General features: G+C 40.0%; 2 protein-coding genes across 3 annotated transcripts in view; both read left to right on the forward strand.

Moving 5' to 3' along the window:
• Nucleotides 1-15458, forward strand: part of LOC119737561 — a 34580-nt gene extending 19122 nt beyond the window's left edge. For both annotated transcript variants that reach the window (XM_038212011.1, XM_038212012.1), the window contains exons 13-21: nucleotides 1391-1567; nucleotides 3099-3197; nucleotides 3381-3473; nucleotides 5126-5240; nucleotides 9410-9528; nucleotides 10145-10258; nucleotides 11027-11169; nucleotides 12300-12468; nucleotides 12961-15458. In XM_038212011.1, the coding sequence (XP_038067939.1) occupies nucleotides 1391-1567; nucleotides 3099-3197; nucleotides 3381-3473; nucleotides 5126-5240; nucleotides 9410-9528; nucleotides 10145-10258; nucleotides 11027-11169; nucleotides 12300-12468; nucleotides 12961-13023 (1092 nt within the window). In that variant the 3' untranslated portion in view covers nucleotides 13024-15458. The remainder of the gene's footprint in view (nucleotides 1-1390; nucleotides 1568-3098; nucleotides 3198-3380; nucleotides 3474-5125; nucleotides 5241-9409; nucleotides 9529-10144; nucleotides 10259-11026; nucleotides 11170-12299; nucleotides 12469-12960) is intronic.
• A 2202-nt stretch (nucleotides 15459-17660) lies between these two features.
• On the forward strand, nucleotides 17661-19180 carry LOC119736575 (alpha-1D adrenergic receptor-like). The gene is made up of 2 exons (XM_038210591.1): nucleotides 17661-18569; nucleotides 19133-19180. The coding sequence occupies exons 1-2, from the start codon at nucleotides 17661-17663 to the stop codon at nucleotides 19178-19180; spliced, it is 957 nt and encodes a 318-aa protein (XP_038066519.1).
• Nucleotides 19181-24955: the final 5775 nt, after the last annotated feature.

The following is a 24955-nucleotide window of genomic DNA, read 5'->3' on the forward strand; positions in this document are numbered from 1 at the left end:
AATGGATGTACTGGTGACAAGTCTAATAAGAATGCAGTCAAGCACCTGATAGACATCGATGCAGTGTGCCCAGTGGAGTACTTGAGGACCAGACTAAAAATATTTGTCAATGGTGTGTCATTTGTGTGCATCTCGTGGATGTGTGGTTGTGTGTACTGTATGTGAGTACTTTTCAGTGACGATCGTGAGCACATTTAGTAGCTTATTGCCGGGATGAGACCCATCAGTTCGAGATTTTAATCATGGAATTTACTAAGAGTATGGTTGGAATAATTGGTAATAGAGTTTGAGTTTGTCACAACGGACAGAAAAGATAAATCAGCATGCGTTTGCAAGGTATGTTGGCGGGATATTTCTACTGCATACGGTGGCCATAGATCATTGTGTGTAAAAACATGATACGAACTCGAAACTCCACATCGATAGCATATGTGCACATGTTATGGATGTTATTATTTATTTGACTTCAACAAACAAATACAGACATTAAAACAAAATTAATTAAAAAAAAAAAAAAAAAAAAACATTTTTTTTTTTTAAATTATCTTTTGGCCTACAGTACATTATTATTCACAACAAGAAGGGTATGCACATGTATGTGTACATGTAAACCATGTACCTGTATTCGATGTTGGTAAAGCTTTTGATAAAACGAGAAGTTGAAAATGACCGCGCGGGTTGATTACTAATTGGGATTTTGAAATGTTGGCAGCTATGTATATGTCACTCAGCAGTTATTCATAAATACCTAAAGACAGTTTACTCAGTCCCATTGGTCGAGAGCCCGTCACGTGGCCGGTTTTAAATGGTTGATAAAGACATGGCTGGCTAGTCTTAAGCACTTTTTCAGTGTCACATGAAATTTGTGACTCCTATCAAATCCAGTTTTATTGTTTGACGTTTACATTCCTGCACAATAATACCAGTGAGTCAGTATTTAATAGTCTTCAATTCACACTACGGGCGCGTCAATCTCCATTTAAAGAGTTGTTTACCAGAGGAACTTACCATTTTATAGCTAGAGGGGTGTTTTGTTGATCGAAATCGTTGTACATTTATAATTTTTGACTTGTCTTGACTTTAGGACCAAAAAGTTTTTATTTTTCTTACCGCAAAGGTATTTAATGAATGGGAACAAGTATTTGAAGCACACATTTATTCCCTTAATACCACAGTATTTCCTTACTAAATTGGAAATGTGTCTCCATCCCAGATTCATATCTTATCAACATTTTTGCAATGACTTGACCCTTATTGAGATGATATATGAAGAAAAAAGTGGCGTCAGGTTGCAACATTCTTTCCTAGCATGGCATTTTGACATGGCTGTATCATGTTATCTAACTTTTTTTTTTCATTTTGTCTCGATATCTTTGCTTTTATATTTCAGTTGAGTACATTGTCACATTGCCAGTGTCTGATCTGCTCGGGCTGCCTCGAAGGCTACTTTAATGAAATCATCACTAATCGGAATATCATGAAAGCAGCCTGCCCGGTCTGTGATAAACCGGATCTTCGCAGGAACGATCCTGAGGTTACGGATTACTTTGGCTTCCTGGATTCATTGGTAAGTCCGGGGGTCGACCTTCATTTCTTTTTTCACTAGCCAGCCGGGCTACTGAAACAGACTCTTAACTAGCCCGCGGGCATTTTCACTAGCCCCCATGGTTTTAAGCTCTGACAGGAGCATAGATGCATGTCGCTTCGTGGTCAGTCTGTCCCCGGAAAATTGACCAAAAATGAGCCCCCTAAGTTTCCGATAAAGTACACCTACCAAATTTTTATTTTCAAAACAAAAAGCAAATAAGATAAATTAAATATTTGCCAAAATTGTTTGTAAACAAAGTTGTTAATGAAAAATTTGTAAATGGAAGCAAAATATGTGCTGTAATATTATAGTCACGTGGTATGCAGTGCGCTATATACCGAGCTATATAGCGCGCTAAATTTTATGGGAAACTAATGGGGCTTATTTTGGTCAATTTTTTGGCGCTATGGGGCAGCATCGTTTTCCATGGGACGGCAGCCTGGGCTTGTATGAACAATCATTTCATGCAAGACTTTCAATGCTAGACAGGCAGAGCTTATTAAGCACTTGCACTTGTTTTTTATAGAGTATCTTATAAACAACAATGTGCATAACTAATTAACCCTACCTCCCTAGCATAATATACTAGGAACCATACCCATCCTGGCAATTCCAACACCCACATGGGAAATCGTACACACACACTGTTGGACTTAGTTTCTGGAGGTATGCCAAACCCAATGTAAAAGACCATCAGTTTAGGGGTACTGTACCCATTCCAACAGATTTCAACAACACCTGCTGTTGGACTTTGATGGGTTGAGTTCGGTTAGGGTTAAGGAATAGTTTGACTAGCCCGCCGCTGTTCTGACTAGCATGTGGCTAGCAGGCTACCGCTAAAGTTAAATCCCGAAGTCAATCAATTTGTTCAAGCATTGCGTTGTTATGGTGGTAGGATTACAGAAACTAATTGTTGCATTAATCAGTTACTGGAGGACATGTAAACACGATCTGGCAATGTATATTCGCAGGGGCAGTTGACGGGTAAATCATCACGCTTTTCCTGATATCTCTCTAGCACACAAACAATTTGACCGGAGTCGGATTTAAATTAGTGTTTATACGTCAGTGAAGGACAAAACCTAATATTGTTACGTAGATCTTTGGTAGAAATGCCCAGCAGAAGCTTTCTATTGGGTACCATGCAGCATACTTTAAGTCTTTGGATCTTCATAATAAACTGGTGCCTTGTTTTCCTTCTTCTATTCTGTAATTTAAGAGAGTGACTTGAATTGACACAAGCATAAATTGGACTCGACCAAACATTATGACTTGAACTCGACTCGACCTTTTTGACCAAATGACTCCAATCAACTCGATCACTTCCTTAAAATGACTCAACTTGAATCGAGTCTCGAAATTCAGTGACTCTTTACAACTCTGCCTAGTTGTCTTCCTAACTTTTCTGTTTTTAACCGTTGAGTGCTTTTAAAGGTTATAAACAACATTGAAATACAAAGAAGAGCTGTATTCTTAACTAGAATCTTTCTTTTTTTTATTCTCATCACAGCTGAAAGGAATCTTGGACGCTCAATCCTACCAGTTATTTCAGACCAAGATGCGAGATTGGAACCTGATGAAAGAGAACAACTTTAGATGGTGTGCCAACGTGAGTTCACATTTTGGAATTCTGTTCCAGAAACTTTTTAACACAGTAGAACTTGTATCTGTCAAAGTCTAAAAACAAAAAATGTAAAATATAATAAATCTTGGAAAAAGTCTTAGCGTTTCTGATGTGCTTTAGATTCCGTTATGTCATAACAATATTACAATTGTATCTGTTTGTTGGAAGTGTGGCAATGGTTTCATCAACGAGGCTCCGGGTCGTCGTAAGATGCGCTGTCATGAATGTAATCAGATCACATGCTTCGAATGTAAGAAACCGGTAAGATTCACTTCATTTTAACCATTCTAGTCTGTACGTGCTATGATTAACAATGCCAAAAGTCATTGTTGCTGTGTATGCTACCATGCATGCATTTAATTTGGTTGTTTTAAGTTGGTTTTCTTAGATACAGACGACACTTTACCATTTAAGAAGGGAATATATGTATGCTTGGCCAGTTTAAGCATATTTAGGACCGGTTGGAGTCTGGCTGTTGATAATTCCCGAGCCAAAGGCCAGAGTAATTATCAGCATCCAGACTCCAACCAATCTTAAATATAGTGTTAAATACAGCCAAGCACATATTTATTCCTATTTATTAACACCTTTTCTGTAAAAAAAAAAATCAAAACTTTTCAGTCAAAAATTCAAAACAAGTCCAAAATTTTAAATTTGTAACGATTTTGTTCAACAGTTTTACCTCATGTTTTTCAAAACACACGTCTTGCTATATTATGGTGTGTCCCTCTTGCGAGAAGTCGTAAACAACTCCATATCATGGAGATTGGTGTGCATGTTGCTCGTACTGTGCCATGAGGCGCAGAACGCAGCTGTGCAAGTGTATTGTGAATTTGGACTATGAAATACAGGGTTCCACCTTAACTTTCTTGTTCATTTGAATTAGCCCGCATTTTACTTTTTAGCTCAAATACAAAATGGCGTATTTTCAGGCTAAATTCTGAGGCAATTTTGTCAGTGTTTTTAAAAAATAGATCTACAATTTAACTTTTTAAAACAGTTGATAAAATGAGATACAAATTGATGAGATTTTCTTTCTGAATTTAATGATTTATTACCTCCTATCCGTTCATCTTTGCCGTATCCCAATAATTCTTTTGATTTGCCAGCCGGGCTAGTTAAGCAATAGTTTGACTAGCCCGCCACTGTTTTGACTGGCATTTGGCTAGCGGGCTACCGCTACTTTCGAAACCCTGTGAAATACTGACTCACTGGTAATTTGTGCATGCCTATGTGAGGAGTGTGAACTTTGAACCAGTAAAATAGTAAAAGGCACCGGATTTCATAAGAGTGCATATTTCATATGATACTGGAAAAGTGTTTAAGACCAGCCAGCCGGTCTTTATCAACCGTTTAAAACTGGCCATGTTAACGCGTTTTTAAGGGAAAACAATTGGCGTCTTTCATTTTCACAGCTATAAATCTTATAGTATTTTACCTTTTTGACATGTCGATAAATGCGGATGTTAAACATCCAACAAACAGTATTGTAAGGAAAATTTTATTCTCTTTCCTAATACCCGCAAACCCTCATTTTGCCAGAACGCCTCACTATTTACCAAAGCAATACACATGTACATACCGTAGTTTAAATATAATTAAATATAATTGGCAGCATATCCCTATAAGAGTTATAAGAGCACACACGTACACCTTTTGTGCTTTATTGTATAGCAGTGACGTAAGGTAAAATGTTTGTTCTACAAAGAAGTTTTTCTTGTAGAACAAACGTCTTAAAAACTTTCATTTTCACCCTTCAAATATATAAACATATTGGGAATGAAACTTCCAATCTTTGATATTCAATTTTTTTTTTTTTATAGAGGGTTATCTGAGGCAGTTACAAGCATTGTTTTATTAGGGTTAAAAACTTCTATTATAACTGAGGGTACCTTTTTCTTTTGATATACCAGTGGATGGATCAACATGAGAACACAACTTGTGCTGAATTTCAGGCTTGGAAAGAAGCTAACGATCCCAACAGTCAAGCTGAAGGATTAGCCATTCATCTTAAAGAGAACGGAATAGGTATGTCGAGGTATATTTTTTAGGGGCGTGGCTACAGTGTTAGAGGTACAGGCACTGGCAACCTCGTTCCCCATGGATACGATCTTGCAGCGCCACGTTGGTACCCATCATGCCTTGCGTGGTCATTTTGTCTCAATTTTGTTTCATTGTCTTCTCTCTTTAGCAAAGATGAAACTTTTCCGATTTTAATCTGAAATCAGATTTTTTAACTTTTCCAATGAAATTTCAGATTTTTTAATGATCGCACAAAAATTTATTTTCATTATAATTTCCAAGATAAGTCGATGAAAATGTCACGTAAAAATGTGCACAAGTGTAAAACACCTATACCAACGCTGATCAGATCCTTTTCCGGCTGGAGAAAAGGTTAAATACTGACCTATGACATTGATGCGCTGTGCTGCACTGCGCAATGCTGTAGCAGCTCTAGCCTTTAGTCAAGTCCCACGCGCTTAGGTTTAGCGTCCTTATTCAGTTACTGGGCGCGCCTCGGCCCGCCGCGGCCCTTTGCGGCGGTTTTTTTTACCCTCCCGAGTTCTCAGTGAGCCCGGCGCAGTGCAGCGCAGTGGACCCAGCCACAGCTCATTACCGATCGGCTATTGTGTTGGCATCATTGTTATGTTAATTGGGCACTCTACCAGCTAGCCGCTCGGCTCGCTGCGGCGGGCTGTGAAGATTAGTTGTCAGTGCGCCCTGGTAGCCTGAGAAGATTATCTGGTTTAACAACAAAGGCGATTAACTCCCCACGAACAAAAGCAATTGACCCCTTCTATTATACTGGAGTTTCAAAGCAGCACGTCTAAAGCCAGAATTGGTACCTTTCTTTCAGGATTGATAAAAAGTGTAACTCCCCCCGAACAAAAGCAGTTCACCCCTTCAATTAAACAGGTACAAGTGGAGTTTCAAAGCAGTACATGTTCATGTAAAAACTAGAATTGGTACCTTTTCTTTCACGATTGAAAAAAAGTGTAGGCCTACATGTACAAACTTGGTGAAAAGATGCGTAGGTGACATAGGTCTAGTGTATGTTTTCAGAAACAAAAAGGATGGATGCTCGGAATAAAATAATGCCATCTTGCGGGACGAATTTAATAAGTCTAGTAAATATTGGGGAGGCTGCACGCACGAAATAAAAGGAATAATGGGATCGGGTGGGGCGAATAAAACCCGTCAATATTTTTGGGAGCTGGATGCTCGGAATAAAATAATGCCATCTTGCGGGACGAACTTAATAAAGTCTAGTAAATATTGGGGAGGCTGCACGCACGAAATAAAAAGAATAATATGGGATCGGGTGGGGCGAATAAAACCCGTCAATATTTTTGGGAGCTGGATGCTCGGAATAAAATAATGCCATCTTGCGGGACGAATTTAATAAGTCCAGTAAATATTGGGGAGGCTGCACGCACGAAATAAAAGGAATAATGGGATCGGGTGGGGCGAATAAAACCCGTCAATATTTTTGGGAGCTGGATGCTCGGAATAAAATAATGCCATCTTGCGGGACGAATTTAATAAGTCCAGTAAATATTGGGGAGGCTGCACGCACGAAATAAAAGGAATAATGGGATCGGGTGGGGCGAATAAAACCCGTCAATATTTTTGGGAGCTGGATGCTCGGAATAAAATAATGCCATCTTGCGGGACGAATTTAATAAGTCCAGTAAATATTGGGGAGGCTGCACGCACGAAATAAATGGAATAATGGGATCGGGTGGGGCGAATAAAACCCGTCAATATTTTCCTCAATATACTTTCCTATGGAGCCAGTATACACTTATTTTAAATATATTTTGTGCAAATAATTATGGCCGTCAATAATCCTCGCCATGCACCACTGGGTCTGTAATTCAAATGAGAGTTAGACAAAAGAATTTATAAACGGAATATTTTTTTTTGAGAAAAAGCAGATAATTGTTTTGTAGGCCTATTGTTATTGAAAATAAAGCAGACTTTATGTTTACTGAAGAACATGTGTCACGGTATCCTTGTATTTAATAAGATAGCAACCACGATGTCAATTGATTTTTTTTGGGGGGGGGGCGGGGTGTCATCAAAATGAAAATTAGAAAAGTCTATTACGCCAAAAAAAAATGTAAGTCTGAAAATTTAAAATTAACAAAAAACATGACCTTTTAAGGGAATTGCGATATTATCTTTCAGATGCATTTATAATAAGCTAAGGGATGTAGTTTAATATGTACGTACGTAGGGCCTTCCTTGTTGCTCGAGAGTTGAGAAGTTTTCTTTGCCGCCATCATGCAATATTGTCGAATAGCACGCAATAGCAGTGAAAACTCTGCAAAATATGAGCTAAATCTATGTCCGATGATTCAAAGACAATGTTTTACTCCTGTTTGTACGAAAATATGCACCGGTTCTCGTACAAAAATCAATTTCGACGGAACAATTGCCATGGGCTGCGTACAAAACTTGCTGCACGTGCGTAAAGGGAATTCCCCTTGGTGAGAAATGGCCTGTGTAATACAAAGGAACCAAGGGCACCAGCGTTCTGGTGCCTTTTGAACACGCTGGTATCCGACAGTAGCGTACATTCCGTGTATTGGGCAATCACATTGTGAGTGCGTGCGGCGTGTGTACTGGTCGATCTTCGTCTGCACTGCAGGTTGGCCTTGTCTAGTCTAGACCCGTGAATGTGGCGGTATACACTGCAACGCGTACATCGTATTGAACAGCTTTCGATCGGCAAACTTCGGCGGGAATAGAATTTTCGTTTGAGTCCGGAAATTTAACAAGCACTTTTATGACCAATACACGCACAAAACCTTATTCGCGAACTTTGAGTTGCGTAGGATCTGTCATTCCAAAGAAATTTCGAGTCTCAAACGGAAATTCTATTCCCGGCGATGCTGGCCGATCGAAAGCTGTTCAATGAGATGTACGCGTGGCGGCGGATACCGCCACGTTCACGGGTCTAGGCCTTGTCATGTTTACAGTTTGAGAAGTTCGTCTCGTTTATGTTTCCACCGCGAATCGAGCCCAGAAATCAGTAGGATGTGCATTGGTCGGTTCATATTAAATCGTACCGTGTAAAATGAATTTGAAATGAAGCTCTTTGAAATCGTGTCATCGATTGAAAAATCGTTAAAATATGTTTATCCATATACTTTCATAATCGATTTTCACCATCCCAGTAGTTTTGTGCGGATGATCTAATTTCCTTGCCCGACTTTATATTTATATCCCATTTTAAACCGTCCCCGTTTAGTCTGACTGCGGAAAGTATTCATTGAGAGGTTTCCCGGTTGATACCCGGTTTAATACATAGGCCTACGGCACCGTATTAAATTCCACCCTGGGAATTGGAACATAATCAAAATATATTTCTACCGAGAAAGAAAATAACGTTACAGCCTTCCTCCAAAAGTGATACAATGTATATCTTTGGTGATAAGAGATTGTCTGTGGAAGTTCTACTAGAAGCTGGCAAAATAATCCTGGCAACTATTGTGTCGGTGTATTTAAACTGCACCTTGCAAGACGGTGATTTGTTTGCATCATACAGCAAGAAATCAGTGTCGGCGCGCTGCGGCGGGCTGTGTGTATTAAGTGCGTTCAGCCGTGTCACCTATTGTTATTCATGTTTTCCACCTGCGCCGCACGGCGCCGTGCTATCGGCAGGCCGAGAGAAGCTGGAGTGCGGGCCAGTGCGGCGCAGTGGGAGCAGTGAAGCGGATCGCGGCGCGCCGAGTAATTTTTTATGGACGCTCAGCCTTACCCGGACACTTGACGCACCCCGGATGCTGACACGTAAAAAGACTAGGACGAGCGGCGTATAGCCGCGAGGAGGATTCACCTGGAGGGGGACAGAATTAACTAGGACGATTCCGAGGAGGATTCCCGCAATCCTTCTCGCGGCTTCACCCGGACACTTGACGCACCTCGTGCTAGTCTTTTTACGTGCCAGCATCCAGGGTGCGTTACGTGTCCGGATGGTCCGGGTAAAGGCGCGTGGGACTTGACTAAAGGCTATAGCAGCTCAGACCCAAGGTCCAATTTCAGAATTTGTTTGCTTAGGCCAGTTTCATCTCTGCTTTAGGTTTCTTCAGGCTTGCGAGCTACAGTGCCTGGGCGCTTGTTTCATTACTAGATATAATTAACAATTATATTCAGTGCCTTCAGACAGTATATCATTTCTTGTGCCTCAGATTGTCCAAAGTGCAAGATGAGGTACGAGTTGGCCAAGGGAGGCTGCATGCACTTCAAGTGTGTCCAGTGTACGTTTGAATTCTGCTGCGGCTGTGGCAGTCTCTTCAACAAAGGCAATGTGAGTAGCGGATCTGAGTAGGAGGCGGCCGGGAAAAAAAAGGAAGCGGCTGGGAAAAAAGGAACCGAGCGGGGATGAGAAACTAGTATTATGTTTACACTTGGCCTTAAACTCAATCATGTAGGATAGGATGCAAGCGTTAGTTGCCAATCTGAATAGTGTTTGCCCCAGAGATCCAGCCTATATACATCTCTTTGTACATAATTGCCTCACTGTCATCTGTGAGCCGGGCAGTGCTATTGTATAGGATTACCGTGTATTTTTATTATTATTTATTTATAGGGCCTGGACAAATCATACTCACAAATATGACCAAAAACAAGCACATGAACATTAAGGCCAAACAAATAAGTAAACAAACACACAATCAAAAAAATATTTGAATAAGTAGAAGATAAAAGAATAAATTAATTAAAAAGCATATTAAAAGCAATAGCTTGGAATAAAGAATAGCTTGGGAAACTCAGTCCAATAGGGCAGAAGGCATCTGTGAGTAAACTGATGAATTTTGTAGAAATGTAACTGACTGAGCAGACAAATAGAGTAGAATACCAGCTGCAGACATCCAGTATGATAGAAGTTAGATGTGATTGTGACATCGGTTTTTATTTGGCAGGAATGTCGTCGGTTTGCATCCTGTTTGAATAGAGGTCTGCATGCACATCATCCTAGAGACTGTCTGTTCTATCTTAGAGATCAAGACATCGAGGCATTACAGAAGCTTCTTCAGGTAAGTCCATCCAATCATCTCCACCCAGGAGTATAAATGGGTACCTGTGAAGGTAGAGTCCAAATTGCGCTGATCTTGAGCTGCTGCAGAAAAATGGTCTCATTCCTGATGAACAGGGGCAATAATTGTGATACGCATTTGATCATATTCATATGGAATTTGCGCATTATAAATGTATAAATTATTATTATTGTTATTATAATAAGACTTCAAATCCCAGAACAGTTGTTTTGTTTGGTTAAGCTTTAAAGCTTAAATGTTAAGGAACAAACATTACACACAACACCTATGATTTTAATCAGCTCCTTGGCAGTGAAAATCTGGGCTCAAAAAAGTGAGTTTTCGGCATGAGGTCATTTTTTCACGCTCTAGAGCTGAGTCAATAAACAATGTGGTAATGAAAGGGTTTTAATCATTGTGTACATGTATGTATCAAATATCAATAATTGTACAACTTACCGGTATATTATTTAACCATGTTGCACATTTGTATAAAAAATGACATCATTGAAATAAGTGTTACAGAATTGAAAATTGAAAAAGCTCCGGGCAAGCAGATTTGGTCAAGTAGACAGATTCAGTCACTTCAGTTCCCTGCCTAAAGCCCGGTTCATACTTCACGCGAAAGCTTGTGCGAAGCGAAATTCATGTCGTCAACAATGGTAGACGTGCTTCGAACGTATTGTTGACGTCACGAATTTCGTTTCGCTTTCGCGTGAAGTATGAACCGGGCTTAATGCGTATCTTTTGATGTTCTTGTCCCTACAGAAACACAACGTTGAGTACAAGCGTAACAATCCACAAGCTAACCAGCAGCAAGTGTGCAGCGTCAAGGAGCAAAAGGAACTTCCTGATGGTCTGGAAGACGCCGAGTGTGGGAGAGAAGTTGTACAACAGACCGGACTGTGCAGGTGAGTTAAGAAAAGGGTGGGGTTTAGTCAATAAAAGGGGGGGGGGTTGAATTTGAGAGAAGGGTGGGGCTTAGTGTAGCAATCCAGCCAACCAGCAGTGAGTTTGCATCGTGATGGAACAAAATAGATGGTCTAGAAGACACTCGGCATAGATAGAAATGTGCCAAGTTAATCGACTTGTTAGTCACTTGCGACCTTACATGCGAGTCAGTTGCAATTGACTTGTGAGTCACTTGGACCTTACTTATGAGTGACTTGTGTTTGACTTGCGAGTGTCTTGTGATTGATTTGTGAGTGACCTAGTGAATTACAGGTGACTCACATGACCTAACTTGTGAGAGAAATGTGAGTCACTTGTGACCTCACTTGTGAGTGACTAAAGAGTGACTTGTGAGTCACTTGAAACCTTACTTGTGAGTGACTTGTAGTGACTTGCGAGTGACTCGCGACCTTACTTGTGAGTGACTTGTGAGTGACTTGCAAACTTACGTGTGAGTGACTTGTGAGTGACTTGCAAACTTACGTGTGAGTGATTTGTGAGTGACTTGCAACCTTACTTGTGAGTGACTTGTGAGTCACTTGAAACTTTACTTGTGAGTGAGTTGCGTCCTTACTTCTTCTGAGTGACTCGTGAGTGATTTGTAAGTGGCTTGCAAACTTTTGTGCGAGTAACTTGTGAGTGAATTGTGACCTTACAAGTGACTCGCTAGTGACTCCGTCCTTACTTGTAAGTGACTTGTGAGCTACTTGCAAGCTTACGTGTGAGTGACTTGTGAGTCACGTGAAACCTTACTTGTGAGTGACTTGTGATTGACTTGTAAGTGAATTGCAAACTTGCGTGCGAGTCACTTGTGAGTGACTCGCGAGTGGCTCATGACCCGACTATTGAGTGTCTTAACAGTTGGCTTATGAGTGGCTTGCAACCTTGTGAGTCTTTTACCTTACTTGTGAGTGACTTGTGAGTCACTTGTGACCTTAATTATGATGAGTGACTTGTGAGTGACTCGCAACCTTACTTGTGAGTGACTTGCGAGCTTACTTGTGAGTGTCCTGTGAGTGACTTGTGACCTTACTTGTGAGTGATGTACAAGTGACTTTCTAACCATTCTTTGACGTGTCTTCTCGGGCAGTGTGCACTACAAGGAGTACCTAGTCAGCATGATCAACCAGAGTCACATTGACCCAGCTGATGAGTATAATATTGCCGATCTTACAATCATCCTTAAACGCAATGAGATTGCGGTACCAGCCAGAGCTAATAAGGAGAGCGAGGGGGCATACAGAACTCGAATACTTAAGGTCAGAAACTTTTTTTATCAAATCTCTATTGAATTTCATCGTAAAACTGCTAGCTTTGATTTTTTTTCCAGAGGATTCATTTATTTCCAACAATGTTCACGTAAATATGCATTCTCTCTTTCTGTTGTTGCATTTATGGAAAATGTTTTCTGAGATTTTATTGTAATTTAAGCAGAATTTTCCCAAACATGTATGTGAAATTTATCCAGATTTTCAAAAAACGTCCTCCCAAAAATTCCTGTTGCTCCTGAAAATTTGAACAACAAACAAATTTGTAAAAATTCCTATATTTTCATCAAATCTGGTACCGTAAAATGAAAGTTTTCTGTGATGTTTTAAGCTAAAACTGAATCTGATTATCATGATTGTAAAGGAGGAACGTTTAGGAAAGAACGCACTGTTCAAACTGTTCAAGCAAAACATCAGAGACACTGTATTTCATGGCCTTACATATGGATTGATTTTTAGTTGTTATTTTTGTGTTCTTTGTAGGAAGTGAAAGAAAAACTTCCCTTGGAGAGAAAGAATCCACGAGACCGAGCTCAGTCCCAGTGAAAGGTGGGTCTATCTCTCTTCCGCCCACTCTAACACAAGCTGTCTGAAATAGACTGTATGCAGAAATAGCCGAGGTAATAATAAAAGAAGTAAACTAAAGTAATACAATTAAAAAATAAATTTGCACAAATTACATTTTACTTCATTTCTGCTTTATATTACGTATTTACTACACCTAGCCTTCTAAAAAAAAATAGATCAATACCCGCCCACTGCCATTTCCATCCCTACTCTTTGAATTTGGATGAAATAACTACTTCTTAAGTCTTTTCCTTTGAAAAAAACTTCAAACGATTTGCACTTTTGCAGAATATTGTTTCGGATTTATTGATGATGTCATATGAAAATCATGTTAGCGAATGTAATGTAAAATGTGACTCAATACCTTAGTATCAAATCAAAAATATTTTGCTGCTGATTCGAAGTGTTTTTCACCTTTCCTTGGTATATTCTTAGTCAGAGAATAATTGAAGGGGATTTCAAAATTTCTCGAGTATTACTGTTGTACAATTTAATCAATATCGGTATTTGAAGACCAGTATACTATTATAATATCGGACCGCGGTTTGTGGATAACATAATGTGAATATCGATCTCTTCTGCGAAGAAATGTGGGGGTGGAAAGAATTAATGGCGAGTTTCAGGAATATGCCGAGTCCATCACAAGTCCCTGCAAGTCCATCACTGCTTGTCAATGGATTTCACCGCGTTAAGCCTCTTATCATGCTTTGTTGTAGTCGGACGGATCAAATTTGCACAACCAATTAGCTGCAAAATTAAAGTGGTTACGCACAGCGCACAGCGTAGCCAAAATTCAAAAGGTGATGATAGTACAGCTGATTAAGTACAATGTCACCAGGAACTTAAAGGACAGCTGGTGGATTTTTTTATCAGTAGGGTAGAAGACTGATGATAAGGTCAGTCACTGTAATTTGAGCCGAACGGTGGATTGCAATCAGTTGAATAGCCTTGCTGCATTATCCATTGTGTCCATTTTAGAGTGAGTTGTGTACTTTTATGCTAGCAAAAACATCACATGAAGAGATATAGTCATGAATGTGTGATACTGAGATAGATTGCAGGAATCAATGTAAGTTTTGTTCAAACCCAATGAGTTTTAGTTATTAACCTGAAAGACTTTGAAACCCTTTTTTTTTCTGAAATTCAATTTAAGTTGTTATTTAGTTAAAAACAGCTTTGTATATTTTTGCCCAGTTTGCCTTCAAAATACACAGGATCCACTAATAATAAAATGAAAGTTGTGGCACCAAATTCTTCAACTGTGTTTAACTGCAAACAAACATCAAAAATTTAGTGGGCCTGAAACATTGGCTAATCATTATTACAATTGTAAATAGCACGAGGATCACATAGTGTAAAGTGATATTGAAGGATTAAGCCACGTTTTTTTCTCAAGGAAATTCATTTTGTTCAGGCTTGTCTATTCATTTATGGGAGACGTAGTAACGATAACATGCTGTATTATATTCAATGTAAAAGCAAATAGGGTAATGGTTTTGTGCTGGTAATGGTAAGATTGAATTACAATAGAATCTAGAACATCTTCATCTGGGGCAGTCATCGACTGAGCTATTGTGTCCAGTGCCTTAATGATTGGTTTCCATAGCAACCCTGAAAGGGTTCAGTATGTAACGCCACATTCAGTGGCGTATCTAGGGTTAAACTTCTGAGAGGCCACCGGGGGGGGGGGGGGGGGGGGGTTGCAGTAATTTTTCATGGGGCAGTTTTACCACTAATTTCATTACGGCTGTCCTGAACATATCGAATATTCGATCACCAACCGAATATTGGAATAGTTTTTTGCCAGTTTGAATATTAAAAAAAAAAAAAAAAAGTACGCGGTACACAAACAACTCTGATGTTATTTTAAATGGAGATTCGGTCAAATGCAGTTTTGAATAATTGCAAACTTTTTTATTCGGAAAAGGACAGCCCTAAATTTATGTGTTCAAGATATAATGTGTAGCTTGCATTTTTCATTGAAGTCTTTATAATGACCCAGTGGGATGTGTTATTCCGATTTCGCCCTCTTGGGAAATCATGATGTTTTTGATTTTCCCAACTTCTCATTTAATCAATGCCTTAGGTATTACTTCATGTAGCCATGGTAACGTCACTATTCATCCATTGTCTGTTTTTTTTGTAAGTAAAGGGAAGGACCTATGACTTTCATCTATCTGTTTCATATCAGAGGGTTAGCTATGATTTTTAAAATCTGTATTAAAATGTAAAAATTTTGACTTTAAATTTGATGTCGAATAAGTTGACACAGATTCGCTTGGGTTGGAAAGGAATGGCTTTGAAGTGATTGTTTACTTTCAGTACTAAAAGATTGTATATGAATGCTGTATCTATTGTATGCCTTAACTAACTGTGATTTCAGGCGGTGAAATAAAATCAGTGTAACACAATGATTGTTTTTCCAAATAAGAACTGCGTTAATTAAGGATGTGGAGTCAGTGCAACTCGCATTTTTAGGAAAAAAAACGCTTGCTGTTTGGAAAGAAAACCTTAAAACCCACAGTTTTTCCTGACTAAAGAGAGAAACGAGGGGAATGTGATAGCCTTATTTAGGCTCAAGGTCCGATCGTCTTAATGGCCTTCCTCGTTTCAAGAGACCCTGGCTTTCGTCCCGTCCCCCCCCCCCGGCGTTGTCCGAAGCCTGACAACACTCATTACACAGCTGGATGAAAGGTTGGTTGCTATGGAAATATCCTTGTATAAGATCATTATTTTATCAGTTAAAAAAAAACCTTGAAATCGGGAAGACGCCCTTTTATCAAGAGAAACTCGGAAAGCATCCCAGGGGATTGAGCTTTGCGTAATTTCATATTTTTTCTTGAAAACATTGAAATATGGATGATCACCATTCTTGTTCCGTGGTCTACACACGAGTTGTTCCATGGTACTATGGGGACCGAAGACACTGTGGGGACAGCAGGAGGACCCCATAACTCGGTCCTAATTTGCCTAACAATAAAAAAAAAACTTCCTCATAACGCGGTGACGACCCGCCCATTATAACGTTCGGTTACTGAAAAAAAAACTTAAGGGCCTACTGGTGTTTCACACAAACTCGGAAGCGAAGCCAATTTCATGACGTCAACAACTGAAGTCTCTCACGAAGTACGAATTAGCCTTTAACTTTGGGAGGCAAAAACAAACCTGTCCTGGCCCTATTCCGCGTGTTCCCTCCAGCAACTCATTTCCGAGTGTCCTAGATGTATAATGAGGATTACGGTACAGTACGAGCGCCGCTCCAAAACAAGTGGTTAGATCATGGAGGAATAAGAACTTATTCTTATTCCTCCATGGTTAGATTCGCCCCCGTTATTAATGCTGTGTCCGAAACGGGCCTCCACAGCTACTCTGTGCACGAGATATTCACGTGTGCAGATCAGAGCCACACCAACGAATGTGACTGATAGTGATAGTTATCTATCCTGGCATGCAAATTTTATGCGACACCGCGCGCCAGCCAAATTGAAGTCGACTTTAGAAACTGTGACGTCACTTTGATCAGAAATGTGGACTAAGCTGTTGACAGATTGGTCAATTTGTCTGACATGTTTTTGTAATACAACTGGTTACGGAAGACCCGATATAGAAGGCGCCCGCTGAATGGTCAGAATCTCGAGGTCAAGACGCAGTCTGTTTTGCATAAATCATTAATCGCCGAATCTGTTCGCATGTCATGATATCTTAGACCTTCTATTCCATATGGAGCAAGTCCTTGTTCTAGTCTTGGCGACATGTTCCCATTACGTAGTCTGGTTGTATAATGGTCAAAGTCCCAGAAAATGGCTTGACAATTAGGACGCAGATCAAGTGTCGCTACGTATCAACATTGCAGGAACCAACCAAATTACAGTTTAAGCCCGAAACCTGCAAACAGACGGAGTTCATATGTGGTATAGTTTTCCTTCAACTGGGTACTTTTCGGCATTCATAAAAAAAAAATGTTTTTCAATCTTTAATATTCTTCGTAGATATAAACCACATTTCATTTTGAACGTTGTACCAAACAGTTTAACAGTATTCGCCTATCTTTGCCACTCATATGGAAATACTGTGCGTTGAAGTGTATACTACAAGTTGTATATAAAAAATACACAAATAGGTCTACTTCTTTTGAAATTCAACGTTGAACCAATTGCCAGTTTGAACTCAATTTCTCCAAGGTAGATTTGATGGAGTTAATATCACAGGCGCTTGCTGATTCGCAAGAAAAAGCGATGATTGATGATTTACTGATGAATAATTTATTTGTACTTTTCAAGCCAGTAGTATTGTCGTTGTCCATCCGCCCGTGTGTAATGCATCGCCTTTAATACCACAAAACGCACTTCGCACGTACGTCAGTGGTTGAAGAAGTGAGCATATTGAAGAACGTGCTGCCGTACCAATAAAGAGTAGCAGTTCATCAATACGTCAAGGAGCATCATCTAAAGTGACGTCTTAAGTGAACACCGAGTGTTGTTCTGCCACATCCTTATAGGTGCAGTCTATTCCTTCCTCCATGGATGCAGGGACTAGTGTGTGTGAGGAGTTCGTGGGAGAAACTTGAGGAAAGATTTGACTCGTTGATTGCCATGGCTGTTCCAAGTAATTCCACAATGGCAATATCGGAGCCAGATTTTGGCCTAGCCACTGCATACAGCTTGGTAATGGTTGTGGCCCTCCTGGGAAACATTGCAACCATCTGTAACTTTAAGTGCAACGACTGGTTGAGAATCCACAAGTGTCATGTGTATATCCTGGGCTTAGCTGTGGCAGACTTGGGTACGGCTCTGGTGCCGTTACCGGTGAACGCGTTGATAGCTGCCCAAGGATTATGGCCGTTTAGTCGGCAGGCGTGTATGGCTTACGACTACTTCCGAATTGTGATTGAGAACAACGGAGTCTTAGTAACCCTACTCATCAGTGTGGACAGGTGCCGACTTTTATGGTTGGATTTTAGTAGTTATATCAGGGGAAGTACCCCGAGGCGCGTGTCGCTAGAGTTGGGCCTTACTTGGCTCTTGCCTGCCGTGGGTCACGGTGTAATGGCTGTGGTGTGGATCATCATTGTACCGCTTGATGAGCGAGACGCGGAGACAACACCAGACTGTCAAGATGTACCTTCTGATGCTGACATTCCATTCAGCGCATTGTACGCCGTACTTCTTATCTTCACCCCGGGATTGTTTCTCGCTGTTTTGAACACTTTCACTTTCATCGGTGTTGCGCGTAAACTCAAGCGCCGACGCCAGATTGCTGACGGGGTGGCGTTTCGTGGTCCTCCTTCCTCCAACTTGGCGCCGATGAAAAAGCAACATTCTGCATTTCCGAGAAGTGATAATGATAATCCTGAAGTACTGTCGGCTAGAATGAAAGAATCAAATATTCCCTCACTGTCCTTTAACGTGGTTCATGATCATCAGGATGGCTTGTCAAGTACACGGTGTGGCAGAGATGCTCGTCCAACACTGGACCGCACTTCGGAGGAGACTGCTCAACCCGGGCCGAGTGCCGCAGTGGAGAAAGTGCGTTCTCCGCGAGATATCTCAAGACCGGACTCGCAACCAGACTTGCCAAGTCGTGCTTCAAACTCCAACCCACAAAGATCGGAAAACCAACGGCATATAGATCGACACAGGACACGCTATGTCCGGCCTGCCGTCATGCTAGCCGGTATCGTATCGGTCTTTGCTCTCTGCTGGTTCCCATTCGCCATTTATTACATCTATGTACATATTGTTTGTCCGGCTTGTTACTCCCACAGAATTCAGTTATGGTTGCGGTGTCTCATGTACGCCAATTCAGCCATAAATCCATTCATATACGCGCTTACGGATCGGAAAATCAGACACTGGTATGTTAGAATATGGAGACAGCTCAGACGTCGTTTGACAAGAAACTTATAAACTTTTTTTGTACAGAATACCTTACAAAAACATCATTTGTTTATCAGGCACGAATTCAAAACATATACAGTGTTTCATTCAACGAATTCTCCATTTCATTCGGCGAATTCATCAGGATGAATGCACCGAATGAAATGATGAAATTTATTTATTTATTTATTTATTCCTGATCTTTTATCAAGGTAGCCCATTCACATAATGTGGTCTTCCACGGGGCCCTGAGCATATAATTATAAATAAATAAAACAAAACTAACAATTACCGAATGGAGTGATGAATTTGCCGAATGAAACATTGTATATGTATTAAATTCGTGCCTGATGTACAAATGATGTTTTTGCAAGGTACACATATTCTGTAAAGTTTATAAGTATGAATAATGCAGTTATGAATTCACAGAATGAGGCGATAAAATTGACGAATGGAATGATGAAATTGCCGAATAGAGTGGTGAATTTGCAGAAAGAAAATGGAATTCGCAGAAAAGAATGAGGAATTCGAAGCAAAACAAATAAGGAGTGATGATGAGTTTGCCGCCATGATGAGTCTGACGAATTGAGTGATGCGCATGGGCGTCAATCCTGGGGGCCGGACAGGCCCCCCCCCCCCCATTTTTCGGGGCCCTTAAGCGGGCCCCGAACGCTATGCCTTAAGCTGAGAATACCTCTAAAATTATGTTTAAATATTTATCTTTAGCTAAGAAAATATTGGTTAAAGTGGTCAGAAATTGCCTCAGATCGCACCACGGAGCATTTAGAATCCAAAATTGTTCGGGGCCCTTAAGTGGGCCCCGATCCTATGCCTTTAGCTGAAAAAAAGCTGGAAAATTATGTTTAAATTATTATCTTTTGCTAAGAAAATATTGTTTAAATTTGGCAGAAATTGCCTCAGATCGCACCACAGAGCATCTAGAATCTATTTTTTTTCGGGGCCCTTAAGCGGGCTCCGAACCACACGCCTATAGCTCAGAATACCGGTAGCTGATTCAATTACTCCAACCTCGAAAACGATGTTCAAATAATTATCTTTTGCGAAGAAAATATTAGTTAACGCATGGAGGAAAGTGGTAAGCAATTGCCTCAGATCACACCACAGAGCATCTAGAATCAATTTTTTTCCGGGGCCCTTAAGCGGGCCAGAATTAATTTTTTTCGGGGCCCTTAAGCGGGCCCCGAACCCCACACCGTAAGGGCTTCGCGCTCGCATCAGTTCTGATCAAGGTATGCCCCCCCCCCCCCACTTTTGAGAAGCGATTGACGCCCCTGGTGATGTGAACTATTCAATCCATTTTTTTTGGCGTTCCATATATGATAATGGGTTTTCTTCTGTATATACTGTCAGTTCTCCAAGAACTTTATAGTTCCGTATTAACACATCATAGGCCTGCCGCAAACAGCCTGTTTGTTCGGGCCGCGCGTGTCCCCCAAATAAAACGATGTTGTGTTTTAGTGTAACCATAAACCACGGCCAATTTGTCAGTTTGATTCAATATTGGTTCGGGACAGTTTGTGTATTTCACACTCGAGACAAAACGCAAACCGTTGGCGATGAAGGAATGAAAGGTGTATAGGCATAATTAAATTGGCAACAGGAACAGACAGACGTGACCGGGTGTCTGGATCGTCACGTTCATCTAAGGGGATACTGACTGACGCAAGTGAAGATCGTGAACTTTCTTGTTGAATTTGGGAGCGAGACCTTATAGTATGAATCGAATAATTCTGTAGTATTATTTCAAAACACACAGCCCGTTAAAACTTGCAGTATTGAGAAATTCGACCGATTTGCAACGCATCATTTGAATAAAGTCTTTAAAGGGTTCATGAAGTGAACTTTTCTAAGGAACATTATTTTGTGCTCTTAAATGTACGAAACACTTAAACTTATCCATGCTTTTTTCGGACGACTGAGGGTGTTGTTGCTGTGATGTCATTGCAGGAAGACACTGTTAAGTTTAGGGGTTTTCTGTTCAAATTGTGATCCTAACATTTGCTCATTGAAAACGCTTGAGAGAAAAGTTTGTTCATTGGCTTACTGCCATGTACTGACACAACAACGAATCATCATAAGAAAAGAAAATTTATGGCAGCGAAATATCCAAAATTCTTGCAACTTTTGGTGCTGAAATACCTGTAACATTGAGGTTTCTGCCTGCATGACATCACACTTTTGCTCGTGACTATGGATATTCTCATTAGCATAAAATTAAAAAAAAACTACCCAAGTACCCTTGAAAATGGCAAAACGAAAATTGAAAATAGGGTTTAAAGGGACACAAACGTGTATTTTCAAGGATTGTAATAATACAATGCAACTTCTCACTAACTTTTTAGTCTAAGATCAGAGTATTGCTTAATTTGTCTTTATCCTGTCATTCCTGTGTAATTGATTTTATTTTAAATGAATAAAAAGGAAATCTTGTATCTATCACCATGCTTTGTCACTGAATTTCATGGAATGCGGAGGTTAATTGAAGACGGTTTCTGTGATACGTGTGACCCGAATGCGGTGATTATGTTTGGCAAACCTAGGGGCCTTTTCACACTGTTGGCGTGCTGAAATCAACACAAACCCACCTCAAGCGGAACCGGGCCCGTGTTAAAATAACACGGGTAGTCGGGTATATATACAGGGTGTCTAGAAAAATACCATCGAACCTGCAAAGCGACTTTTTCACAGCTTGGAAAGATTTCCATATACGAAGTTCACTAATTTTCCTCTGTATTGACTAACAAGCCCCCAGATAGCAATTTCATGTCATCAAAGTCAATTTGAGCAGTGAGAAAATACAAGCATTTTCTTAGAAAACACTTAGAATTTTTCAGTCCAATCTCATAGGGTTTGTAAACAGGGTGTTGGGTGAACTTCGTATATGGAATTCTTTCCCACAGCTTTACAAATACAAAATGTCTATACATATTTAGAGAGTATAGTCCATTAGCTTTTCAACAACGAAAACATTTTTCCAATCAGGTAAATATTTATTGAGTTATGGCCAATTGAAAACAAGTACCGCTTTTTCATTTTGTCCACGGCGACTTTATTTTGACTGCCGCCATAAGAACACGGACCGAAAATTGCATTTGTGGAAAAAAGGTTACAAAGTAGAGGGCAGAGACAGAGCAACACAGTATAAACATCTATGTAGTTAACCAAACTAGTCCTTTTCAGGACTACCATTACTTCCAAAGGATTAATGACCATTGTTGCCCAAAAACATTAAAAATGAAATGAACAAAATAAATAAAGAAAGATTAAAATATTAAAGAAAGCAAAACTACCCTCACCCAAATCCATCATATTTCTAACAAATGACAACATACCTTAAACATGCTGCCACCATTTCAGTCATGTTCTCTGTATCCAATAACAGCACTGAATGATACTGTTTTTTGTGCAAAAAGGAACCAGACTATTTTTCCTTCCAGCCTTGCTTTGGTTACGTTGATTTGAATGGGAGAAAAATCAAGATGGCCGCAACATGATAATGGTCTGTTTAGACCATGGACAGATTGAAAAATCAGCACTTATTTTGAATTGGCCATAATTCAATAAATATTTACCCGATTAGAAAGATTTTTTTCATTGTTGAAAAGCTAATGGACTTTACTCTCTAAATGTGTATAGATATTTGCGATGTATTTTTTTTTTATAAAAGCTGTGAAAAGAGGACGCTTTGAGGTTTCGGTTTTTGTTAAGACACCCATAGGCAAAGCGTACAGTTCACACTTACATGAGGTGAATACGGGTCGGCTGTTGCATTTGGATTTTATTTTTTACAGCCTTCAGCTGAAGTTGAGTCATATTTAGATTTTTGTTTGTAATAACTATATTGTCTGTGTTTCATGAATCACGCGTTAACCAATGCGCAACTCCCTTGACCAGCACAACTCAAGGTTATTTTGATTTTGGTAGAACGTATCGACATGACCTACGTGACTAAAACAATATTCAACATCTGACGAATGAGTGATTGATTCGTGACTAGTAATGGATTTTGGCGTCCGGAGAGATGTAAATTTCAATATTACTTTTTTTGGTCATGATACCGACTGAGTGCGTTTGTGGTATTGTTTCATATTAATGACTGAGCACAGGCCTTGATTATTAATATAAAAAAAAAATCCCGTTAGTGAAGGGCATAAGTCAACGATCACGAACGTCGCCAGATTAATTTTGAACCCTGTTTTGGACGGTGCTGTGACTCGCCCGAATGAATTCCCCTAATTCAAGATTTTTCATAATAACGCAGCTGCGTGTTTCTGAATTCGTCAAAGCAAATTATACGGGCTGGGATTTCACATTTGACATTTATCTTGATGTCAGTACCGTGTTAAAGGTCCGTGCAAAGTACAGTTTTTTAGACACAACTTGTGGATTCATGTAGCCAAGGAAACGTATACAACAGGGAAAAACAGTTACGAAAATACCAACGTTCCCCCTAAGTTTACTTACATGACTTAGGTATGTGTTATGTATATACAATATTTGCTTTTGCTGTATTTTTCAGAAATGGTTGGATTTGGGGGCTAGAATTCCATAGCAAATATTGTTACACTGACCTGTTTAAAGTTTTGTGTTCAAAGATGAGGGGGAAAAACAAGTAAAAAATGTTTTCTTGTAGTCTGGTTCCCTGACCCTACCTCATACAAGCAGCAATTTTATTTCACGTCATAATTGTCAGGTCAGGGAATTGTCAGGTCAGGGAACCAGACTAGTTGGCTTGCACCCGTTCACGGATGTGCAACCGATTGCAAACAAAATGTGGACTAACTAAATTTGGTAAATTGGGGGTAGTATTTAGAAAAAGTCAGTTTTTTCCAACGATGGTCGGCCGACCATCGTTGGAAATTTATACCAAAAAAATCCATCTTTCTTGAAAATGACAGCACACCAGGTGCCAGGATTTGAGGATGCGTGAGACTATTATTCACTTACAGTCAAGTAAGGTATTCATAATAATATTTGGTAGTTTCCCTTTTTTGGTGTTTGCACAACATGTTGTATATTTAGCTTTAAACAATGTAGAACATTTTTATCTTCAAAATGTAGGGACCTCAACTATTTGATGTAGCTCTTATATCTCTGAATTACATCAATAAAAAGGGCTAAGAATAAAGATTCTAGGGACATCGTGTGAATGAGCCAAGCTGTCCATGATCTGCTCTTCAGTCTTCACATTATCAAGAATAAATCATAATCCGACAGATCTAGGGCATGTTGATGCTGCTCTACTTTTATACAGTCCGCCAAAGTCCCACAGGTTTAGCCAAAAAGTGTAGGCCTACTTTTTCTGAACAAAACAATGCGGACGTCTGAGAGTTGTGACCTACATTTTACGTCTGTCCCCGTGTAAAGAAATAAAAGAGTGGAATTGTTTACAGCAAACTCGGGTCACGTCAATCCTTCGACCATTGCACTGATCGAATTTAAATCTGATCGTCTAAATATAACTTGCATTACTCAAACTGGTCTACGGTTACTGGAACAGCGTATTGCATTACTGAAGCAGTATGGGCCTACTTATTGTTTTGCAAAGATGCAAATTGTCACTGAATTCCTTGAGAACTAAATTCCTTGAGAAAAAAACTTACAGCAATTAAAACACAAGAGGGGAATCATCTACATCTACATCTACATCAATTTTATTCCTCGTGGATATAGGTCGGCACGGACATCCGGGATTTGTTTTTTTTTACATTGGCTTATCTAGCTCCTAGACCTATTTTCTTGAAACTCAAATCTTGAGTCTGGAGAGCTGAATGGTATTAACACATATCAGCCGATGCAAACTGTTGTGCAAATGATTAGATGTTTTCATCGGATGACGTCAGCCCGCCCCCACCAAGGCAGCTGCTCGTGTAAGTGGTGGACCCTCACGGGACGGTTGGTGGCGCTGCGTACGTTGCCTTCTTATAAGAGCCAGTGAAGGACATTATGTTCAAGTGAATAGTTTACAAAACCGAAATGTCCTCAAGAAAACGCACTGAGTGCCTGCTGTCCGA

Source organism: Patiria miniata, unplaced genomic scaffold, assembly GCF_015706575.1.
Source record: "Patiria miniata isolate m_02_andy unplaced genomic scaffold, ASM1570657v1 HiC_scaffold_3, whole genome shotgun sequence".
NCBI classification, from domain to species: Eukaryota; Metazoa; Echinodermata; class Asteroidea; order Valvatida; family Asterinidae; genus Patiria; species Patiria miniata.